A 23388-nucleotide genomic window follows, 5' to 3' on the forward strand; every position below is an offset into this window, starting at 1 on the left:
CAAAATAAGATTTCATTTGTAAAAACACACTAATTATTTTATTAATATAAAATAAATACATTATTTTGATTGTTTTCCGAAGATTTTCAGCGCCGTTAGAGAAAGTGATATAGCAAACGTAGTAACACATAAGATAAGAAGGACAACCCAATAGCAGTAGATCGTCTCATACAGTATTTTGTGTTCGTCTTGTAGTGTAAGCGAGTAAGTGTATCTTGTTATCTCAGTCATACCCGTGACGTAGAATGTAGAATTCAACGAAAATACGAAAACGCCGCGCTATCGTTTATTTCGTCCATATGAACATATTCTTTGAATGTCTATTTTTGTCGTACGTTAACAATGTTTGAATTAATTTACTGGAAACATTTATTTATTATTTATTTATTGGATAATTCGTATAGCGCCGCTTTTGTGAGACATCACCTCAGGGGCGCTTTACAGTTGATGCAGGTATTACAAAAAATATAAATATTACAAAAAAAGTTAAGTTAAGTTAAGTAAAATTAAGTATAGGAACAGGTGACACGAAGATAGAAGATGGAGACTCTGCAGCAAGAATCCTAGGTGGTGAAGGAACTGGACCAGCTGCTGCAGCAAGAGAGTCCACCGCGTCCAACAACAGCGTCCAGGTATGTATTTGCTGCTAATAATAAAGCGCTGACACCTCACATAGATAAGAGACCCTGGCAGCACCGATGTGACGTTCGGCAAGTCCATCATTTATCTCCATGTAATCCTGTTCCTGGTAATTGTTGAAGTGGTGCATTCTGCCCGCAATAAAAATCGACAGTCGGGATAATAAATTACCCTGGGCTTAGTAAAAAACTTGCCAGGGTCCAAACTTCCCCAGTTTCCGAAAATTACGTTGAAAACATCTGGGGTGCATTTACCGATCGCCGTTCGTTTCGAATGTCCAATATTTTTGAGCAAATTTTCGAATATTCACTTTTAAAACACTGCACTCAAATCACATATTATAAAGTTCTAATAATTATTAAGTTTATTTTTATTTAAGTTCAAATGTTGATTGATTGATTTTAAAAATAATTTCAAAGGGATGTTGCCTCATTACCCTTGAAAATACTAAAAAAACACAAAGCGGTTGTAGGACGCGTTAGGACGCGTCCTGCTGCCACGAAGGGCGCTACAGTAATTACAGTAATACGAGTGTTTCTTACTTGCTTTATTTTATGTTGAGTTTGTGAGACAATAGCAAGTCTGGTTAAATGTATTGTAATGCCATTGGTATTCAACACGCCTTCGCACATTCGTTTATCTATCTATAAGCCTTAACTAGTCTCAGCGAGAGCTCGTACATACGTCATTGACGTTTGACCTCTTCCTTTTCACGCGTCTTGTTTAAAATCTAAAAAGAGAGAATACGTAGAACTCATGAATGATAAGTTGTAATATAATACGAGATAAATGAACACGGAAAGAGAAAATGCACAAGATTATGTAGAAGGAAAACATCAATAATTAATGTAGGTATAGGGTTATACAAGGTCTCCATAAAAGAATGTCCCAGTTTCAATGGTAGATTACAACAGTTTAATTTAGACTAGAGGGTTTTCCGATAAATATAGGTGTTATTTTGATATTCAATCGTAAAAGATCAATAGTTTCGTTGCTTGTGTGGCACGTAGCGCCGTCTTGTTGAAAGTAAACGTTGTCCAGATCAATACCATCCAATTCCGGTCATAACAAATCATTAATCATCTCACGATAGCGCAATCCATCCACCGTAACTGTTGCTCCAGCCTCATTTGCGAAAAAGTAAGGTCCAATGACTCCGCCGGACCATAAACCGCACCAAACAGTCACACGTTGAGGATAGAGAGGATTTTCAATAATAACTCTTGGGTTTTCCGAGCCCCAGATGCGACAATTTTGATTGTTGACGAAGCCACCGAGGTGGAAATGGGCCTCATCACTCAAGATGACTTGCATTTGATTCACTCAAGTGAATTTTGTGTATCATTCCATTTGTATTAATGGCTCAGTTTTTACTTGTCAAATGTCAAAAAATGACAACTCCAAAAGTAACATCTACCGAAATAGCGTGCTATTCAAAATAACACCTCTTATTGTAAAACCCTGTATTCACAACATATCATACCTATAATTGAAGATAAACTATCCTAGTCTTTCTGACAAATGTACAATACGTGCACCTTTAATTATACAGTTCACATCCAACCTCAAGTCCAACTCTTTCCACACTTTGGTTAACAAGTCCAGAATAATGGAAGCAATAGCCTTTAAAATTCTGTGTTACAAGTCTGGCAATCTCTTGGATGGCACAGACCAAGGCTGCCCAACCCCAGGCCCGCGGGCCACAATGTGGCCCGCGAACGAATTATAAGTGGCCCGCGTGAACCATTTTCAAAAAACCCGCTAATTTGAAAAAGTGTCGCGGGCCCGCGGTAAAACAAACATTGCAGCTTGCGCGCGGTCACCAGTGTTTTTATCGCTATTTAGGCTACTCAGAACGAGAATCAGCGACGAAAAAATCCAACCTGTTGAACTTACTTTTTAAACAAAAATACATCGGTTTTTGATGTAATATTTTTTGCGTCCGAAATGGAATCATGTAGCCACCCCCCCCCCATGGAATTCGAAAAATTGTTGTGGGGAATCACATATGATGTTTTTGGGTGCGCATTATTTTTCAGCGAAGTTCCGTAACAACCCCCCCCCCTATGGATTTCAAATATTTTGTGGGGAGCACTCATTTTTTTTGTGGGGAATTATGTTTTATAGAAATTCTCTAACAACCCCCCCCCCCCCCATGGAAATAGGAACCGTCAGGTATTCAGTGGCCCGCCAGTGATTCAAAATCGTCAATTTGGCCCAACTGTTAAAAAGGTTGGGCAGCCTTGGCACAGACGTTCAATCACTCTCGTACAGAGAGATTCCAATGAGGAGGGGTACCATCGGGACTTCACCGGTAAGTTCAGCGGTATGTACACGACGGGACAAAGAGTAGAAAACGTTTAATTTTGCGGAATCTTTGATGTTCTACAAGTTCGTGAGGATGTTCTGACCCCCAGATACGAACGTTACCTTCCCACTTAGATGAAAAGTTGACTCATCACTGAAAACCACACGATCAAGAAAGTCATCTTCCCGCTCCAACACTTGACTTACAAAGACTTAAATATACCATTGAATCTGGGACATAATGTATTAATATGTGTAATTATTATTGTAAACAATAACGTATGCCCAACTTTTTTACCAGCTCATGTTATGTAGGATTTTGTGGCTAAAATGGAAATTAATGACTGAAAAGGGCTGAAATTTGCATGAACGACCAAAAAGGTTTAAATTTAACAAGGATTGGCATATCGACGTCTGATTTCAAGCGTTGTGCAAATACACATAATCCGGCGTCTTAATTTTATGACATAGTACAGGGCTTCCCTAACTGTGAGTCGCGACGCCCCGGGGCGCCGCGGGATCATCCCAGGGGCGTCGTGAGGCAATCTTTATAGCGAGAATATCGTTCCATCAGCACTGCAGCGTTAAGGGTTTTATTACCGTTTGCGACATCATACTTGTGTGAGACAGGTTTCTCTGCAGTTGCAGTAATTAAGAATAAGTACAGATCAAAAATAAATTTAGAGGCAGAGACGAGAGTGGCGATTTCGAAACTTCAACCTCGTTTTGAGAAACTAAGCTCAGAAAAGCAAGCACATCCCCCCCAAAGAAAAAAATTGCTTTTTTACCTTTTTTGTTTGCTTCCATTTTTGTTTATATGTTGTGTTCTTTAGTGTCTAATAAAAAATTTTGATACTATTTGGAGTTTTTCTGACAAATTGTTATTAGGTAACGTACCCATACTACGTGATCCGTTCAGGGGGGGGGGGCTTCAAAATACTACGCTTAGTACAAATGAGTGGCGGGGGGCTTAGATTTTTAGTCACCGGGGGGGAGGGGGGGGGGGGGCGTCGCAAAAATATGGCAACTTCCCAAGGGCGTCACAGTTGAAAAAAGTTTGGGAAGCCCTGACATAGTAGGTACTTTTAATAATAATAAGAATTTATTCCAGAATGTACGCAGGGGTAGTGCAATGCAATACATTCCATATTTGAAATAATATACATAATAAGTAATAAAAATAATAATAGGGTAGGTAATAACATAGGTGATTCCGACAGGCACAAAAAAGCGGAATTTAATTGAAAAAAGATAAAATATACACACAAAAATGAGTGTGAACAGCTGTTTATGGGGGATATTTACACATCTCCCGTCTCCAGAGGGCCATCAGAGAGGACTCCATCCAGGCAACTATGACAGTGATGATTTTGTTACTTGATTGGCGTAGTCTGCGCCATAAGCTTCCCATGTGATGGCAGAGAAGCGCTCTGAAAGAGTGTACTCGTCCCTCCAGGAACATTTCCGTGGCGCTGCAGTATCTCGGTAGGCGGAATAGTTGGCGATAAGCATTATTGTAAGCGACTTTTTGCTTGTGTTTGCTTTAGCTTTTAGCTTTTGCTTGCTAGAAAAGTTAACGTGAATAATAGGTAGCACGCGTTAACTTTATTAAATGAATCCATGTAAACATGTAATTTCGTAGTATTAGTTAGGAGAAATCGTTAAAAAATTACAATCTCCGACATAATTATTCATGAATAATGAAATAATCATTAGCAAGGTGTTTTTTAATGTCCAAACAAGTCTCAGGTAGAAACGGTTTCTAGACTTAATGATGGGTTTATTTTATTTTGTTGTTTTTTGCCTGCTGAAAACAACAAAAACAACATTAAAATATTATTATATTCGGAATAAACAAGTTATTCACATTCGGCAGTATGGCCTATGAATAATGTAGAAGATATTTATTATCAATGTATAAAAATGTTCGTCTGAAGCCGGGTCTACTGCAATCGTTTCCACAATATTATTTCAAACATTACGACGAACATTTATTTTTCTTTTCTCTTATTTTTAAACAAAGCCAAACATTCCCGGGTTACGAATAACCTGTCAATATTTGGAAATCTCCTACTACCACCACAGCCAGCCGATGAATTGAACACACTACGCCTGGGTGGGAATATTTGAAAAAGGGGCGTTCCCATCCATATTTTTGTTCGAAAACGCAATGTTCGTGTTTTCCTTGGCTGATGGATCATACTCCGCGTATTTGAAATTTGAAAGCAGGGCAGTGGATTATTTCATTATTTGACACGGAGCATAAATCGTACTAACGTAGACAGATTTTGAGGTTAAGTGCACTGAGCGAGTTGAATATTTATGAGTGATGAGTTTAATAAATTGTAAATAAATAAGGTAAATATCCACCTAACCTAACCTAACCTAAACTTACCTAACCTTACCTAACCTAATAGGGTGGATCGATTTTTTGTTTTTTTGTTTTTCTTAGCGGCGGGGTGTGGAATGGATGCTCTATGGGGATATGTTCAAAATTAATTATGACAGCATTAAGAAATTTTGAGTGCAAGTACTGCCCCAAGTCAATTCAAATTAAAAAAAACAGCGAGAGACTAGAAAAGGGAGGGTTTAATCTTTGCTCAATAAAAGCAGTTAAAATATTAAAAAAAATAACTTTTCATTTACTAATAATATTATCTACTAATCAAGAAACAATAAAAGTACCATTGCTACATAAAATTCACAAACAATGTTAAAAAATAGAGTCAAAAATCATAAAAGTTATTGTATTTTATAGTCCTTCTTCGAATTGAACACTGGCCGCAAACAGCAGAGCATGATGCCGTTACCACTTTGATGGATCTTTCCGTGGCTTGCGTATAACAGGGCATCAATCGGAACTTACACAAAATGTTGGATTCGATAGTTTCGTGGTCTACAATGGCATCAATTATTGTCTCGCTAGATATCAGTTTTGTAAGGTCAGTTGGAAGATCAACGTTAGTAAAACTTGAAACTGTACTGCGAGACGTGGACGGTTGATCTAAAAGATGTTTGTCGTGTTTCTTTGTATAGTTTGCCCTTTAATTTTCTTAACATATTGCTCTCATTTTGCTTAGTAGTTTTTTATCTAAAGAACCAATCATCGTTTTTCTGTCGCCTCTTTGATCTATCAAAAAATGTCTTTCTTCAATAGGTACTTTTTGATCTTGCGCACAAAAACAATTTTCGGACGAAGTAAATTTGCAAGCAGCGATATCAAAAAAACGTCTGGCTGCGTCTTTTGAAATCATCCAGTTTTTTAAGGTAACTCTCACTATGCTTTCTACCTTTGCATGGTTTAAGAATCGCCCGATATTTTTCATGGTAGTCCTTTATTCGCCCCTAAATTGAACTATGTTCCACGGTCGGTAGAGACGCTCGTTTCTAAATATTTTCTATTTTAGTAGCAACAATTTCACTAGTATCTCCTACCAAATCCTGGAATCGTTTTTCTGTGCTTTGCGAGACGTGAATAAAATATTTAATCATATCTTCATAACTTGGTAACACACTAGCTGCTAATTACAATTGTTTACATTGCAGTAGCGCATGCAACCCCCCCGCGGCCGTGGTCATTGCGCGCGGGAATGCGCGGTGCGCGAGCGAGGCTCGAAAGTGGACTCAGCAATTTGTAAAATTTTCGCGGGAAAATTAATATTATCACATTTTTTTAATATATTTTTATTTAAGGCGCGGATATTTTTATTCATTATGAAATGTAAAAGTAAAAATTAAAGTATTAATATTGACACAACACTGTTTTATAAAGGGACAATTTTTTACCAGATTTTAAATAATTCAACTGCTTTGGGGCAGTACTTGTTATCAAAATTTTAAATTGATATTTTTTATGCTTAATTGTATGTACCTAGAGCGTCCATTCCGCACCCCGCGAACACTGATTTATAAAAAATAAAAAATTCCATACAATGGCGATCCACCCTACGCTAACCTAACCAAACCCAATCTAACCTAACCTAACTTATATATAATAACAATATACGTAACCTAACCAAACCTAACATAGCCAAACCTAGCTTCAAAAATAAAATATTCTTTATTTATAAAACACGCCTAAATACCTTTCTTTTATTTTCAGTACCAGACCAACCTAATTTGCAAAGAGTAAATGGTAAAAATTCTAGCCATTCATATGGTATCAGAAATAACCAACATAAGAAAATGTCATCAACAGAAATTATTTTGACTGTCATCCCAAATCTTCCATTTTCAACTCCTGATTAAAATTTCGAGATCATTCGATTATAAATTAAAAATTATAATGCAATAATTTCTGCGATCGCTAAAACTGCAAGAACGTCTTCCTCGTCAGAACTCATCCTGCAGAAATAAATCACTCTCATCGTGACAGTTGACATCGAAAAACCGAGAACACACTTCTTCCTCATCAGACATCTATAAAATAATGACGAAATGTCTGTGGCTACGCCCACCGCGCCCCCAATGTTTCAACAAAGGGAGGAGACGGATTGTGGACGGAAACAAAAATGTTTGATGTAATTTTTGACGTATTGTTTGTGGAAACGGTCGCAGGAGACCCCGCTTAGCAAAATTTTCAGCGATCTCAGGGTAGTGACAGCTTACAAGTAATGCCCAGGGTGTTTATTTATTGTTTTTTACATGCGGTATCACCGTTAACATTTTAGTTATAAACCTCACTAGGACTAGCCTGTGTCGAGGATAATAATTATGCAAAATAATACGAAGTAATATGTATATTGAAAGAACAAAATTGTTGCATGAATTATGGGTACCTACAAAGCTGAAGAAACCTATTTCAACAAAGTAGTAAACATGTAGGGTGACATATTTTGCTAATAATTTAAAATAAAAACGATGAAATGTGCAAGAAAAAAATGGATTAATTTAGGACAAGGATGAGAAAAAATATTCAATATATTTTATCATAACTACCACAATTTACATCAAGCATTTCAGTTACTTATAAAAAGGGTAGGTTTTTAAAAGGTAGTTGCCGTCGTATGTAATGCATGTATTATTAGCATCAATATTTTTGTCGATAATCAACTCGCTTTGCCAGTCTTTGGCATACCTCCGACAGTTAAGAGATACTGTGTTTGTTCTACCGGTATAGCAATGATAGGTAGGTAACACTTAACACTTAACGAGTATAATTTTAGTTTAACAAATGTAAATTTATTTTTATACGATTTCGTAAACAGGAAAAGTACATTGTTGACAATTTTTCGCTCGTGGCTTATCATAAATATATTATGATAATTATTCTCCATGATAATGTCATCAGAGAAACGGCCGCGACGCAGGGTTTTTGGTAAATCTGAAGGTTGGAGACCGGTCGATCCTGTCTCCCAAATAGTGTTATTGTCGCAGGTATAAAAGGGCTACACACCTTAGACTTTCCTACACAGTTCAGTTCAATTCAGTGCAAGGACACACTTATACCTAATATGAAGGCTTTCTTTCAAGTAAGAATTTAGTTTTATTTTATTTATTTATTTCTGTGACAAACAATATAAAAAGGATTTGTAAATGACCGGTCCATGGTTTATTTATTTTTAAACATAATTGTATTACATAATGTATTTCCCACTGGGATTTCCCGTGCTAGAGAAGACGTTTTACATTTCCAGTATTTTTTTATTTTATTTTATTAAATTTTAATTATAATGTAATCTAATTATTTATCTCACTTCAATCAGTCTGTGTTTGGTTTCAAAGTCTTATCTCTGTCTCCCTGTCTCCCTATCTCCCTGTGTCCTTGTCTCCCTGTCTCCCTGTCTCCCTGTCTCCCTGTCTCCCTGTCTCCCTGTCTCCCTGTCTCCCTGTCTCCCTGTCTCCCTGTCTCCCTGTCTCCCTGTCTCCCTGTCTCCCTGTCTCCCCTTTCTCCCTGTCTCCCTGTCTCCCTGTCTCCCTGTCTCCTGTGTCCTAGATACATTTTTTATGGACGTTTTAAATATTTTGACATTTATTTGTTTTTTGTAGAGGAGTGGTAATTTGTTATAAAGTTTTATGGCGTAGTAAATGAAATTTCTTTTTCCAAAAGTTGTCTTCGTTTTTGCTTGTTGGATGTATTTTTGATTGAAGGATCTAGTGATTTGTTAGGTATGTTCGTAAGCAGAGTTGACATCGCATTTGGGTCCCACCCAGGCGTGGTGTATTCAATTCCTCGTCTGGCTAAGTCCTTCATCACAACACAAGCAAAATTTTCCGCTTACTGTGCTGGTAGTAGGAGAATTTCAAACATTGTCAGGTTATTCGTAATCCGGGAATGTTTGGACTTTTTAAAAATAAATAAATACAAATTAATTAAATACAACAAACCAAAGATATATAATTGAACTGATTATTATTAAATAAGAAGTGCAACTTGAATTTAAATATAATGCTAATAATTTATTTTATTAAAAACGTGATAAATTTGTGTGTACATCGTGTTCCTTGTTCATACCGCAAAACTTTGAGATGATTGATGAAAACTTTAAAAAAATGAACATATATTTTTTCATTAGTGTCAACTGTTCTATTTAAGATTTCCAATGTGTGGATGGCTTTAATCGCAAAAATAAGTTACGATTAAGCTAGACAATATTTATTGCAATTTTTTTATTTAAAAATTTAATTAGGATTTTTTCTTAGATCATCAATAGTATCATGAAAAACCACCCCAGCGTGGAAAACGGTGTATTCAATGTATGACATTCATAATTCGTTAAAGTAATAATAATGATCAAGACGAACCTCTTGTTAAAGACGAATAAAACGACTTTTCCAGGAAATGAAAATCTTTAAGCTTGCTACTAAAGTTAGTAACAATAGCAATAATGCACTATAAGTCGTCATTAACATTTTTGTAATATATCAGATACCTATTTACTTCATCATTGAAAATGGAAGGTGGAGAAGTACCTGGGTATTCAGATCTGGTCACCGAACATGACCTAAGCCATTTCAAGCAATATTTCGATTCTGAATGATGATCTTTCACCAGGGCGAAGCTGAAAGTATGGTATATGGAGAAAAATTATTACTGCTTTTTCATCAAGATACTGTTAAAAATGTGACTGCATGACCATTTCCTGATAAAATATTAGTCATTCGGAATATACCTGAACACGCGTTCACGCAGGTGGCCTTGTTCGAATAAGTATAATGGACGAGATACGAAAATATTATTATTTTTAAGAACACGTATTCTGACGTCCTCATAACATGTTCGTACTTTACTGATAGTTTGTTATGAAATTTGTCAATTCATTCATTATACGCCTCCAGTCCCGTCTTTAACAGTAAAACGAATAATTTGACCAGATGATTATTCATAATGATCATAATTTTTTATGTTTGTTAAAAATATTGCTATCCTCGATGTAGGCTTAGTCCTAGTGAGATTAATAATTAGTTTTTTTTGTAAACGATAAATATGAATTAAATTAATTATTATGTTTACAGTTATTTTTGATGTCCTTGGTGTTGGTCACCTGCCTGGCCGCCCCTAAGCCATTTGGCTTTGGCGGCATCGGAATTGGCGTCGGTTTCGGGGTCGGCTACGGAGGCTACAATAGGGGCTACGGAGGCTACGGGGGCTACGGGGGCTACGGAGGCTACGGGGGCTACGGGGGCTACGGGGGCTATGGGGGCTATGGGGGCTACGGGGACTATGGAGGGTATGGATACGGAGGTTACGACGGCTAGAAATTCTACTAACAGGTGAGTGTCTGTATATCTACCCAACAGTAATATCTCTCTTGTAATATCCACTTGAGCGATTTTTGGCGTATTATGCCAAGTTGCATAAACGTTTTGAGCGCTTCTCATAATGCGCCAACTCTATAGAACCTAAAAATATGGGATCAACGGTGAAATCTAGATGGATTCATCGGCTCTAAAACGCACTAGGCAGTTTTATATGTTTCCATATTAATATTTTGAGTAATGGTAATAATTAAATAATATGGTAAATGTATATATTGACACCAATCGCCGAGTGATAAGCGCCCCGGAGACGATCTAAATCGATAATTTTTTAAAGTTTCGTCAATTTATGTCATTGATGCGATTGATAATAGTTGCTAATTGGCTTTACAGAATCAATTAGAGCGATTTCCATTGACGGGAAAATTATTGAAATTTTGATTAAGTAATAATATGACTTCTGCCCATCGATGTATTGTAATTAGTCTATGCTTATTACTGCCTATTTGAACGCGCCAATCAACGAAAATTAATCGCATTGACCGTCGATATTTTCAACGTCACTACATATATTATCTTTTGAGGCATGTCACAAAATTATAAAACTGCCCTCATGAGAATTTCATACTTACATGTACCTCAAATTTGTAATCTTCTCCGTAATATATTGGTGTATAATGTTTTATGGAGAACATAAATAAATGCATAAATAAATACGCGCATAGACAATAATGACTGACGCAAGAGAATTATCGTTTTGCTGTGCGATTGATAATCGTTCGTTCGATGACTTTGGCTATCAAACCTTTTAGAATTCGGAGTTTCATCGGGTCTACAATGCAACTAGAAAAACGGTATGATTGTATATTCCATCAAAAGCATATTGAGATATTATCTTACTGCTGTATGTTTTTTTGTGCAATTTTGTCAATGCTTTATATTCAAGTATACACAGTTAGTTTGTAGGTACCTACCATTATATTTTTTTCATTTATATTGTTACATGCTGTCTGTATGATAATAGTCTGTAAACAAATAACTAGATTTTGATTTACAAATTCAAAACAGGTAAAATCAAAGGTTTATCACCGTGTTCGCATACTGTAAGTATTGTTTTACTGCAGACATCCAATAGCAAAAATACTTTGGGGTTGATTCCGACGAATTCTTAAAATATGTTTTTTCAGAGCGATATCCACGACTGTAAGTTATTTATATTTAAGACTTTTTACTCAACTTTTCTCTACTTTCAATAAATATAAAATCCATGTATTATATACGAGTATACATAAAACTTCCAGAAGAAATTCTCTAAATGAAGTGAAAACCCTATCGAACGCCGTCGCATATTTTAGAAGAACTGAGCGCACAAACAGACAGACGAGGATAGTGACTTTGTTTTATACTATTTGGATTAGATTGGAGATACCAATGTATTATCACGATTGCGAATTTATTAAAAGTTTATCAGGAAACGGCCTGTAATCCCGTTTTAAATTAATCTGGGATGTTCCCGGACTGTTCTGTTTTGTTATGTTGTAGAATGCTCTAGAATACTCTCGAATGTTCTGGACTGTTCTAGAAATTTCTAGAGGGCGAAACTTCGAAAAACGGGAACCTTCTTTATGGATGGGGGGTGAAGGCATATAACTCCCTAGATCGTACCAAGACTCGTTTCTGAGTTTTAGCGGGACGCACATTGTAAACTTACTTACGCTAATATTGTCTTCAATAATTAAATTGATTATTTGTTCAAGTAAGAATTTCGATAAAAACACGTTTGATCAATTATACTTGAAGTACATACCTTGTAGGAAAAATAATTAAACTCACTTCAGGCACAAGGACATGTCTATAATAAAATTCTATCGGTTATCCTCTTTAGTGGAAAAACGTATAATTTTTATACCAGAGCTCACATCCGAGAATATTTATAGTTTTTCTATGTTTGTACTTATTTATCAGCTTTCTGATAGATGGTTAAGATGTGTAAATTTGTGTCAAATAGTGTATTATAATTTGTATACTAATATTTTTAATTTTTCTTTTATTACAGATCAGTTTCCCTCTGCAGAGCATCCCCAAGGCCGCCACTACGAACTACGTGGCAATTGCATTTCTGCGAAGTTTTGTGTGAATTTTAATTGAAATTGTGCGAATGTTTATTTTTTTATGCTAGAATAATGAATAGTGATATAATGTTTAGTGTTAAATAAAAACGAAAATTAATAATTTTGTGTTTTATTGTTATATCGTTTATTTAAAATGCCAGTGGTAATAGGTATATCATGTCCTACCAGGGTGTGAGACTGAGGAGAATAGGGGGAGGAAAGTGAAGTAGAAGAGAAAGATTAGGAAGTACCTGGCTATTAAGATCTGGTCACCAAAAGCGGCTGACGTCATTTCAAGCAACATTTCAATTCTTAGGACGAAATAGCATAATCAAAAACATTCAATCCTTCAAACTTCCTCTTATTTTAACTTATTTTGTAGCACTAATTTCATTAAAAATTATAATCACTTATTCAACCACTATTATTATTATTATAAGTGGTTAAAATCAAGTGATTATTATTTACAATAAAATATTCCATTGTTTAGTTGTAAGGATTTGCATACGCTGAATAATTTACTGGCTTTTTAAATTTTGATTTCAATAATATAATAATAATAAAAAACCTTAATCATAAGACATCAGTCGGCAAAAACCAAAGAAAACAAGTTTTTTATATAAAAGTACGGACGACCGTTTGTTTAATGGTGATAATATCGCATATTATGGTAATGCTAAACATCACCTCCAATATAAATTTGAAATTAATTCACAAATTGGTAATATTGTTGTTTTTATTTTACATTAACTTCAGACAGTCTGTCTCATCGCTTGGGATGCTGTGTTTAAGGTCTTTTTTCCTTTGATCATTGTGTCCAGGAGTGACGAACATATGAATATATCCCTTACACTGTGACGCAAGTTGATGGGTCGAGGGACCAGTTGGAGAGGTCAAAGGGTCTCCCCAAACCTTCCTCTACCGATCTGGCACGCTACGCAGCTGGTGGGGAGGCGTATCCTGAACACACCTCACCCGATGAATCCGGGCACCCCTGATAAATCACGAGACGTAGCGAACCATTTGGGATGACCTATGGCAGAGGTGTTGGTTATCCGATAAATGGTTCCCGGGGCTGCGGTACTCAAAACCGCCTCCCTAATTGAAACTTTATGTTTTGTTTATGTCTTGATGCATTCTGAAAAGAGTAAAAAAATGTGAAAAAGAATTTATGTACTGATCTATTGCTCTCTGTAGATTTTTATTTTTTCTGATTGTAGCTTTTTTGTTTATATTTTATTTTATTTACTTTAAGTATCTTGTGTCCATGATTTTAAATTTAAAAAAAATAAAGAGTAGCATGTTAATAAGAACCCGTTGACAAACTGCTATCCACCATTAACGGAACTTTTATTGTCATCATGTAACATTAATAAATAAATCATAAACTTCAAAACATATATTCAAGGTGGGGAAATTGTAATGTCATAATGTGAATGTGTATTAATTATTGGAAATGGCGTCAAATGTCATTGTGCTTTTACATTTATGTTGTAGACCTGATAGAGAATTAGTTGACAACAGACAATGGAGCGATACACACCTAAAGAACGTGGAATTATTGTTACTGCTTATTTGACCAATTTCCGTTCGTTGTTTTAACGCAGGTGGGACAAAAGAAATGTCATATTGTGAATTGGCTTCCATTATGTTAGAAATTGAAAAAATGGGCTCTGTTTTCACGGAAAGTTTATTAGAACGTTTGGACGCTCAGCCAAACGCTTCATTGGTGCTGGGCGACGAGGAAAACGACGACAAAATTCACAATGCGTTAAAACAACAAACCAGAAATTTGTCAACTAAGCAGTAACAATATTTCTGTGTTCTTCAAGTGCCTTGGATACAAATTTTAAATAAAAAAATATTCCATTTAGCCTAACCGCGTAGTTTCCGATTGCCAATTTCAGTGAAAATAGAAGCAAATATACCGCACAGAGTTTTGGCGACCGGGTGGAAAGATATGACGAGTCATGAGGCTGGCCGAATGACTAGTCGGTTTCACCAAAACTTCCTTGATTGGTTTCACCACCTAGGCGCGCCAAAAGATGTTTCACTTTAAAAAAATATTATTGAAATCTCGGGAAAATCCGGTTATTGACGTTGATAGATTAAAAAAACAACAACAACAAAAAACACGAACTAAAGTGACAAAAAAAGAACATTAGCAGATTATGGAAGGAAAAAAATAATAGCAGTTTAATAAAAATTATAGGTAATAATATATTGAAATTGACACAGGTTCGATAACATATGGCGGTTGTAGAGAGGTTAGATTAGGTTAGGTTGGGGAGGTTACCTATTTAACCTTATTGTGGTTTGAGTTATTACAAAGCTAAAACAGATTTTTTTATTTCTGTTTGCAGTAACGTCATTTCACTTCATTGAAATATAAATATCCGTTAGCCGAAATAACAGCTAGATGACGTCAAAGCTCAACGGCCGACGAAAAATTGTTGACAATAATTTGTCAACAGCTAGATTTACCATAAAAATATATACTCTTACGTATTATAATTCTTCATTGCAAAACCCCCTAAACTGCCAAAGCAGTTTTTCAGCAGATTAATTTAATAAATTATGACTAAATCGCTGCGGCGCAAGGCGATGGGTCGAGAGACCAGTTGGATGGGTGAAAGGGTCTCCCCAAACCAGCCTCCCCGATCTGGCCCGCCATGCAGCTGGTGGGCAGGCACACCCTGAACACACTTTACCTGATCACCACTTGGATCCACTTAGGGGACCTATGGCAGAGGTTTTGGTTATCCAATTAATGGTTCCTGGGGTGGCGATGCCCAAACCCGCCTTCCAATTTTATCGTATTATATAATTGGTTATACGATCATATTATTCAAATAATATGATAAATGTATTTAAATTACACCGATCGCTCGAGTAGCTAGGTTAAAATTACGATACTCGTATAATGATATGTAGAAAATAGAGGTTGAAGAATAATAATTGTTGTTGAAGTACCCATAGACAATAATGCTTCAATAAAGTCACTAAAATATAAAGGTTACTGTAGTGTTTGGTGTTTGCGCTCGGGTAGCTTCGGGTTCTACCGAAGATAACCGAACGCTACTACAGGCCTTGTATGACATCGTCGGCTGGCGCGAAGTCATTCTCTCGCTAGACGGCCTTTAGGCTACTTGTTTCTTGTATTGTCAGTATATTATATTACGATTAAAACAACCTCCGTATATCAGAATCTACGACTTTTAATAGAGATAATACCAGATCCCTATCCTCGATAGAATACTGGAGATTGAGGGCCCAGTATTCTATAACCTGTTAACATCAATACGTTACAGTGGCGCAGCTTAAAAAGGAGTATACGGAAACAGTTTTTCGGATTGCCGGCAAGTCGGATTATTTCACACCAGTGACTTGCGAAAAAAAATCTCCAGGATTTTATTGTCAAGGTGACAATAAATGGAGATAAACTGGGCATAATAAGGACAATTGGAAGTAAATAACGTGGCTCTGGGTAACAAAGACCAGACCAAGAATCCAGCGAAGAATCAATAATTTCGTGGTTCTGGGTAACAAAGACCAGACGAAGAATCCAGCGAAGAATAAATAACCACGTGGTCCTGGGTAACAAGACCAGATCGGTGGCCCTGGGTAACAAAGACCAGACAAGTTTCACAGAAAAAGAAGACTTGGAATTCCAGGAAGCGGCTGGGCGCTGGACTGCATCGGCGCTGGTTCCTGGAGTCAGGTTGTCTTGTTTCTTGTTTGTTTTCTGGAAGGTGTTATTGTTGCCGGGTGGGTTTTTTTTTTTTTTTTTTTTTTGGTTTTTGTCGTTGCAATCATGGAATCGGGCGGAATTTCCAGGTTCTCCCACGTTAATGGAGATTGGAGTCTATTCCGCTTGAGGTTAGAACAGTTCCTTCTAATTCGTGATGACATTAAAACGACTAAGTTAGATGCTTCACAGAAACGCGCTTATTTGCTGAATCTTCTGGAAGCGGAGACATTAAGTCTTTTGATCAACTTATGTTTCCCTGCTAAAGTTACAGACGTAGCATTCGATCAGTTAATAGAATTAATTGAGAAACATTGTTCCAGACCGCGATCGGTATTCAAGGAACGAGAAAAATTTTATCAAGCCAAGCAATCGCATGGGGAATCGGTTAGAGATTTCGCGGTCCGTCTAAGGGGTTTATCTTCTTTTTGCGAATTTGGAACGCGCTTGCCAGAAAGCTTAGCGGAGGCCTTTGCAATCGGTATTTTACCAGGCCGGGCTAAGGAGAAAATTTTTCTAGAGGGAACTAAATTAACATTTAACAAGATGGAAGAGTTAGCAATAACGGTTTCAGCGTTAGACAATCTGGTTCCGGAAATTAAATCTGAATTTTCCGCAGAGAATTCGGATGTGAACGCCATTTCGAATCGTTCAAATTCGCCCGGGAGACATTCGTCACGTTTGGGAGAAACTCAAGGTTTTTCAAGGTTATCTCGTTCAAAGAGCCCCGAACCGAGGAATAAAAAATGTACGATTTGCGGTGAATATCATGTAGAAAAATATTGTAAATTCAAGAACGCAAAATGTTTTAATTGTCACAAGGTAGGGCATTTGAAGAAATTTTGTAGGAATAACAAGGTAAATCCGATTTTTGAACAATCCCAGAATAATAGTATTTCATACATTAATCCGTTTAGGGCTAATGTGGTAATTAACGAAGTGAAATGTGCTGCTATGATTGATTCAGGGGCAAACATGTCGGTCATGCCGGATTTTATTTTCAATCGTTATTTTAGAAATGTAACATTGTCACCAGATAAGCGTACTTTATCAGGATACGATGGCAAACCACTTAATCTTGTAGGCAGTGCCTGTTTTACCGTAGAATACAATAATCTTAAAAATAATTTATTATTTACTGTTGTGGTTAATGGCACGGAATTGATAGTGGGTAGGGATTTTATGGAGATTTTTAATCTGAAGATAGTTCCTGTGATGAATAATTCGGTTTCATCAATCAAGGACAAAATCTGTTTTATTGAAAATTGTGAGCATGTAAATTTTCAAGCAGTTGTGGTAGCCACCGCAGCGGACAGCGAATTACAGCTGGTATTTAGGTATTTGCGGCAGGGCTGGCCCAAACGAGTAAATCGTGATAGCAGTATATGGAAATATTGGCTAAAAAGGAACGAACTTTCTATCGTAGGAGATTGTTTGTTTTTGCAACACAGAATAGTTATACCTTTTTCTCTCCAAAAGCAAGTGTTAGATTTATTACACAGGTCACATCTTGGTATTGTTAAAATGAAGGGAATAGCTAGAGCATATTTTTGGTGGACAGCTCTGAACAAAGACTTGGTGGAAGTCGTTCAATCATGTTCAGATTGTGCGTTGTCAAAACAGTCACCACCGAAAAGTCAATTGACGGTTTGGCCAAATCCAGGTAAAGCTTGGAGTAGGGTACACGTAGATTACTGTGGGCCTTTAGCGGGGAAGATGTTCCTTGTGGTGTGTGACTCATTCTCCAAATGGTTGGACTGTATTGAAGTACAGAAGGCAGATTCAACTCATACGATTTTGGAATTGAGGAAAATTTTTTCTAATTTTGGCAACCCTGACTTAATTGTGTCTGACAATGGCTCAGTTTTTACAAGTGAGGAATTTAGAGGGTTCTTAAAGGAGAACAATATTAAACTTATGATTTCTCCTGTGAAACACCCCCAGTCAAACGGATTGGCGGAAAACGCTGTTAAAACTTCGAAAACGTTCCTCAAGAAACTGTTAGTAAACGGTAAATTCCCACTAAATTTTAATGTCAAGTTATTAAATTTTTTAATGGACTATAGAAATTCTTTGCATTGCTCGACAGGTATTGAACCAGCGGTACTGTTATTAGGAAGGAGGCTGCGTTCTACTTTCGACAATTTAATTCCAGTGAAAAATGGTGATGAGTTTTCGGAAAAAGTCAAGCAAGCAAAAGTTAACATTTCTAAAGCTCAATCTGATCAGGTTAAGTTTTACAAAGGGGTTAAAACCAGGGTTTTTAAAGTTGGACAAAAGTGTTTAACAAAAGATTATCGTCAGGATAATAAAGTAGTTTGGGCTAAGGGAGTAGTCTCTAGGAAGCTAGGTAAAAAAGTTTATATTATTAAGATAGGGAACACAGATGTGACATGGAAGAGACATGTCGATCAAATGAGGGAAGTTTCAGAGAGCCGGAAGGAAGATGGCAATAGTGCACAGCATCCCGCGTCTGAAATTTCGAGGAATGAGCCTCATGAGTTAGAGACTTCAACCTTATTGCGTGGATTCACTGGTTTTCCTCCTGATTTCAGGTTGGCGGCAGAGGAGGTGGTGTCGGAGCAGACACAGGCCCGGCAACAGAGACCATGGTCGGGGAGATTGCGGCCAAGACGCGAGACACCCACATCTTCCAGAGGAAACGGGGCAACTTGACCCAGGCACCGCGGTTGTTAGTCTTAGGATTATTTGTTAGCAAATGTAATAACTTCAATTGATGATTTAATCGTGTTTTGTGCTTAATATTTTAAATGTCTAAGTTGTCTATCTTTAAGAATCATTGTTAAAACCAAATGTAATATAAATGAATATCTATATTGTGATTTATATATATGTGAAATATTTATGTTGGTTTGTAAGTAGCTTCAGAATTGAAGGAGGGAAGGTGTAGTGTTTGGTGTTTGCGCTCGGGTAGCTTCGGGTTCTACCGAAGATAACCGAACGCTACTACAGGCCTTGTATGACATCGTCGGCTGGCGCGAAGTCATTCTCTCGCTAGACGGCCTTTAGGCTACTTGTTTCTTGTATTGTCAGTATATTATATTACGATTAAAACAACCTCCGTATATCAGAATCTACGACTTTTAATAGAGATAATACCAGATCCCTATCCTCGATAGAATACTGGAGATTGAGGGCCCAGTATTCTATAACCTGTTAACATCAATACGTTACAGTTACCTACATTAAAGACATATTTAACTTAACGTACTCATCCTCAAACATACTCATGTTCAAACTTAAACAATTCAATTACAATACAACGACATAACATAGAGACATTTCAAACATGCAGTTCGGTACAAAGATGTAACACGGGCATATTTTAACAGATATAACAAGCCATTTTAAATAAATCAATTACAATACAAATATATAACATTGCCATTTTAAATAAATCAATTACAATTCAAAGATAGAACATTACCATTTTCAATATATCATTTACATAGCCATTTAAAATAAATCCATTGCAATACAAAGGCATATTGAAATAAATCAATTACAATACAAATAATATGTAACATAGCCATTTAAAATAAATCAATTGCAATACAAAGGCATATTGAAATAAATCAATTTCAATACAAAGAAATAACATAGCCATTTAAAATAAATCTATAGCAATACAAAGGTATTAGATAGGCATGTTTAAATAAATCATTTACATTATAAATTTAGAACACAGGCACATTTAAACAAAATCAATTGTAATGCAAAGATGTAACAAAGGCGTAATATTTGATTACAAAGTATTTATCACAGCACAAATAATAGGTCGGAAGAAAATACATAAAATATGAATACATTATCTACTATAAACAAATATCGTTTTTACGGCATTCAGTCTACTTTCATCCTTCCTATGCCAATTTCTTGCCACACATCAGGGTAGGTACCATCACTTCATTGTGGACTGTTAGCTTGGCTTCTTTGTACATATTTTTTGCCAGCGCAAATCGCGTGGAGTTACCTGCATTTACCCATTTTTCAATATCTCTGTCAGCCTTCCCATCTCTCGTAAACATACTTCCTAAATACACAAACTCATCCACCTTCTCCAAGTGTGCATCATTCTCAACTATATTGCACACTGTGTTCGTAATCTCACTTTCATACACTATATTTAGACTTATTTATTTTTTTGATTAACTCGTGTACCCAATATAATTTTGCGAAATTGTTATCTTCGGGTTTTTTATGTTGTGTATTTGCTTAGCAACGGTACTTATCGTATTTTTTTTACTAAAAACCGTTTGTACAATGTGACTGTCAGTCCCCATGTGTATATAAATTTGCAGAGGCAATATAAATAAAATAAACTCCATAAAAAGAGAATTTGTAAACAATACTTGGATAAATAAAACCACTGAAAACATAATCCCAAGAAGTGTGACCTATGCCGATTCGAGAGGAAACTGTTGTCACCAATTTAAAAAGACATTTCGATTCCTAGACCCCAAACATGCCAATATAATTGACAATCCGTTTCAAGATTTTTTTAGTATTGTATCAATTTCACCAGGTTATCTAGCTCGGTAGATCGATAATCAAGACGACATTGATGAAATCCGTCATCTATGGTCATTTAGCGGTATTTGCGAGCACGGTCAACATATAATTCCGACAGTCGGTACACAAAAGCCGCTGCTTTTAGCGCAGCCTTCAAGGTGTCAGATAAACTGTCTATAAATACAACTTTTTGAATAATTTCGTTCGTTATGCAAATAATGAAATAAGCTTATTAATAATATTAGATTAATTAACGAAGCTTTTAGAATTGAAAAAAATCGTATATACGATCCATAGACTAAATTAATTTATCTAAGACGCTATCAATTGATTCCGTTCCAGCTCTGATAAACAAAAGTTGTTAGTTATGGCAAAATACCTAATTAAAATAAACTTCCTTCTTAATATAAAAGTTCCTACGCCCGGAAAGCTAATGTACATTAAAGATAATATCTCAATTAAACATCGTAAATTCATTCGCACTTTAATTTTTACGAAACCGTTTGACGTTTAGGAATGTCAATCTTTCATTTGAGCCAGACTTTATCTTTTTTCCTTGATAACCTAATAAGTTCTGGAGTAAACCATATGGGAAATTTGTCATTTCGTCGTACCAATACTGGAATAAGCTTATCAATTACATTGTTTATTTTTAAACAGAGTCGATCTACTGCTTTTTTGGCTGATAAATTTGCGATTTCAGATAACCAATCAATACAATCAATTTCATCATTAATCTGAGCATAATTAGCTTTCCTGAAATTGCGCCTACGCTGGTTTTTTTTTGATTTTTGGTTGAATTACGAAGGATATATCAAATTCAAGGGCTGGGTGGTGTCTATCCTCTGAGAGGAGAGGGTCGTTGCTACGTGTAACATTTGTTTCGCGACTGTAGAATACGAGGTCTAAGTATTTTTCATTATGGTTAGGTATACAGTTATATAGGAGTAAGTTCATCAATGACATTGCTTGAAGCAAAGTTTTCGATGCAGCCGTATTTGAGGAGGCGAGACCTTGACTGCTGTCTTCGAAAAGTGACCAAGTCAGAGTTGGTAGATTCATATCTCCTAGTACACAAAAAGTATTATTTGGTTGTGATGAATATACAGATTCCAGTTTTTTGGAGAACGTATCATAGACCGTAGGTTGTGAGGCAGGAGGTATGTATACTGCACATATGATGAGATTGAAAGACCTTACCGGAATAGAAACAAAGATTTGTTCGATTTGACCACTTTCCCAGTCATCGAGCCGGGAAGATGCAAGTTCCTTGCGCACTGCTACCAACACACCGCCTCCGTCCATTTTACCAGTAAGTGTACGGTCCCTATCACGTCGGAACACCGTGTAACGCGAATCTACGAATTCAGCCGTATTTACACTTGCTACAAGCCATGTTTCAACTAGAACTATAACGTCGTAGTTATTCGATAATACATTAATTAGTAGCTCCTGGGTTTTGGTCCTAATACCACCACAGTTCTGGTAATAAACGGATATAGATGGTGATGAGATCATTTTACCAGAGTAGGAGTGCCGTTTGAAATATTCCACAATCGCACGAGTGATACATTATGTAGAGCATATGAGGCTTCGAAATTACATAAAAAACATAGACTACTTATTAGATCAAGGAATGTGAAATATGTTGACATTTTAGAATGTGAATGAATATTTTAGAAACATGGTATTTTTTTTTTTTTTTTTTTTACAGTATTACCGCACAAGAGTCCCAACTGCTCCCGTCTGGAGCCAGTGAGACTATGGCATCCCCAATTGGGGTATGATGTGAGGCTGAGGGTATTGGGGAGGGGAGGGAGATGGGGAAGAGGAAGGTGGGGAAGTACCTGGCTATTCAGATCTGGTCACCAAACACGGCTAAAGCCATTTCAAGCAACGTTTCAATTCTGAATGGTGGTCTTACACCAGGGCGATACTGAGAGTATCTTCCACTCTGGAACGTGCCGCAAATATACTATATATTATTTTTAAATTAATTAATTGTGAAATAACACAAATTAATCAAATAAAATTTATTTGCGCACGCCGGGTTCGAACCCGCGACCTTCGGATCTGTAGTCAAAAGCGTATACCACTAGACCACGCCGGCCGTCAAATTTATTATTGGTATTGGTATTGGCCGGTTGGTATAAAGTTATTTTTTTAATTTTTTTTTTATAGTGAATACCTCACAAGAGTCCCAACTGCTCCCGTCTGGAGCCAGTGAGACTATGGCATCCCCAATTGGGGGATGTTGTGAGGCTGAAGGTAAGTGGGGAAGGGAAAGAGGAAGGTGGGGAAGTACCTGGCTATTCAGATCTAGTCACTAAACACGACTAAAGCCATTTGGAG

At 36.6% G+C, this 23388-nt stretch overlaps 2 protein-coding genes across 2 annotated transcripts in view; both read left to right on the forward strand.

Annotated features, from left to right (window-relative positions):
• Nucleotides 1-8365: 8365 nt before the first annotated feature.
• Nucleotides 8366-12859, forward strand: LOC149418884 (uncharacterized). Its single transcript, XM_089638698.1, has 3 exons — nucleotides 8366-8417; nucleotides 10402-10659; nucleotides 12701-12859. The coding sequence occupies exons 1-2, from the start codon at nucleotides 8400-8402 to the stop codon at nucleotides 10642-10644; spliced, it is 261 nt and encodes an 86-aa protein (XP_089494824.1). The 5' UTR covers nucleotides 8366-8399; the 3' UTR covers nucleotides 10645-10659; nucleotides 12701-12859.
• Nucleotides 12860-18358: 5499 nt separating this feature from the next.
• LOC149418885 (integrin alpha-PS3-like) overlaps nucleotides 18359-23388 on the forward strand; it is a 45934-nt gene continuing 40904 nt past the window's right edge. Inside the window, exons 1-2 of the mRNA XM_089638434.1 lie at nucleotides 18359-18376; nucleotides 19059-19184. Of these exons, the coding sequence (XP_089494560.1) occupies nucleotides 18359-18376; nucleotides 19059-19184 (144 nt within the window). The remainder of the gene's footprint in view (nucleotides 18377-19058; nucleotides 19185-23388) is intronic.

This window comes from Hesperophylax consimilis, chromosome 13 (genome assembly GCF_061612785.1).
Source record: "Hesperophylax consimilis isolate HC1 chromosome 13, BYU_Hcon_1.0, whole genome shotgun sequence".
NCBI classification, from domain to species: domain Eukaryota; kingdom Metazoa; phylum Arthropoda; class Insecta; order Trichoptera; family Limnephilidae; genus Hesperophylax; species Hesperophylax consimilis.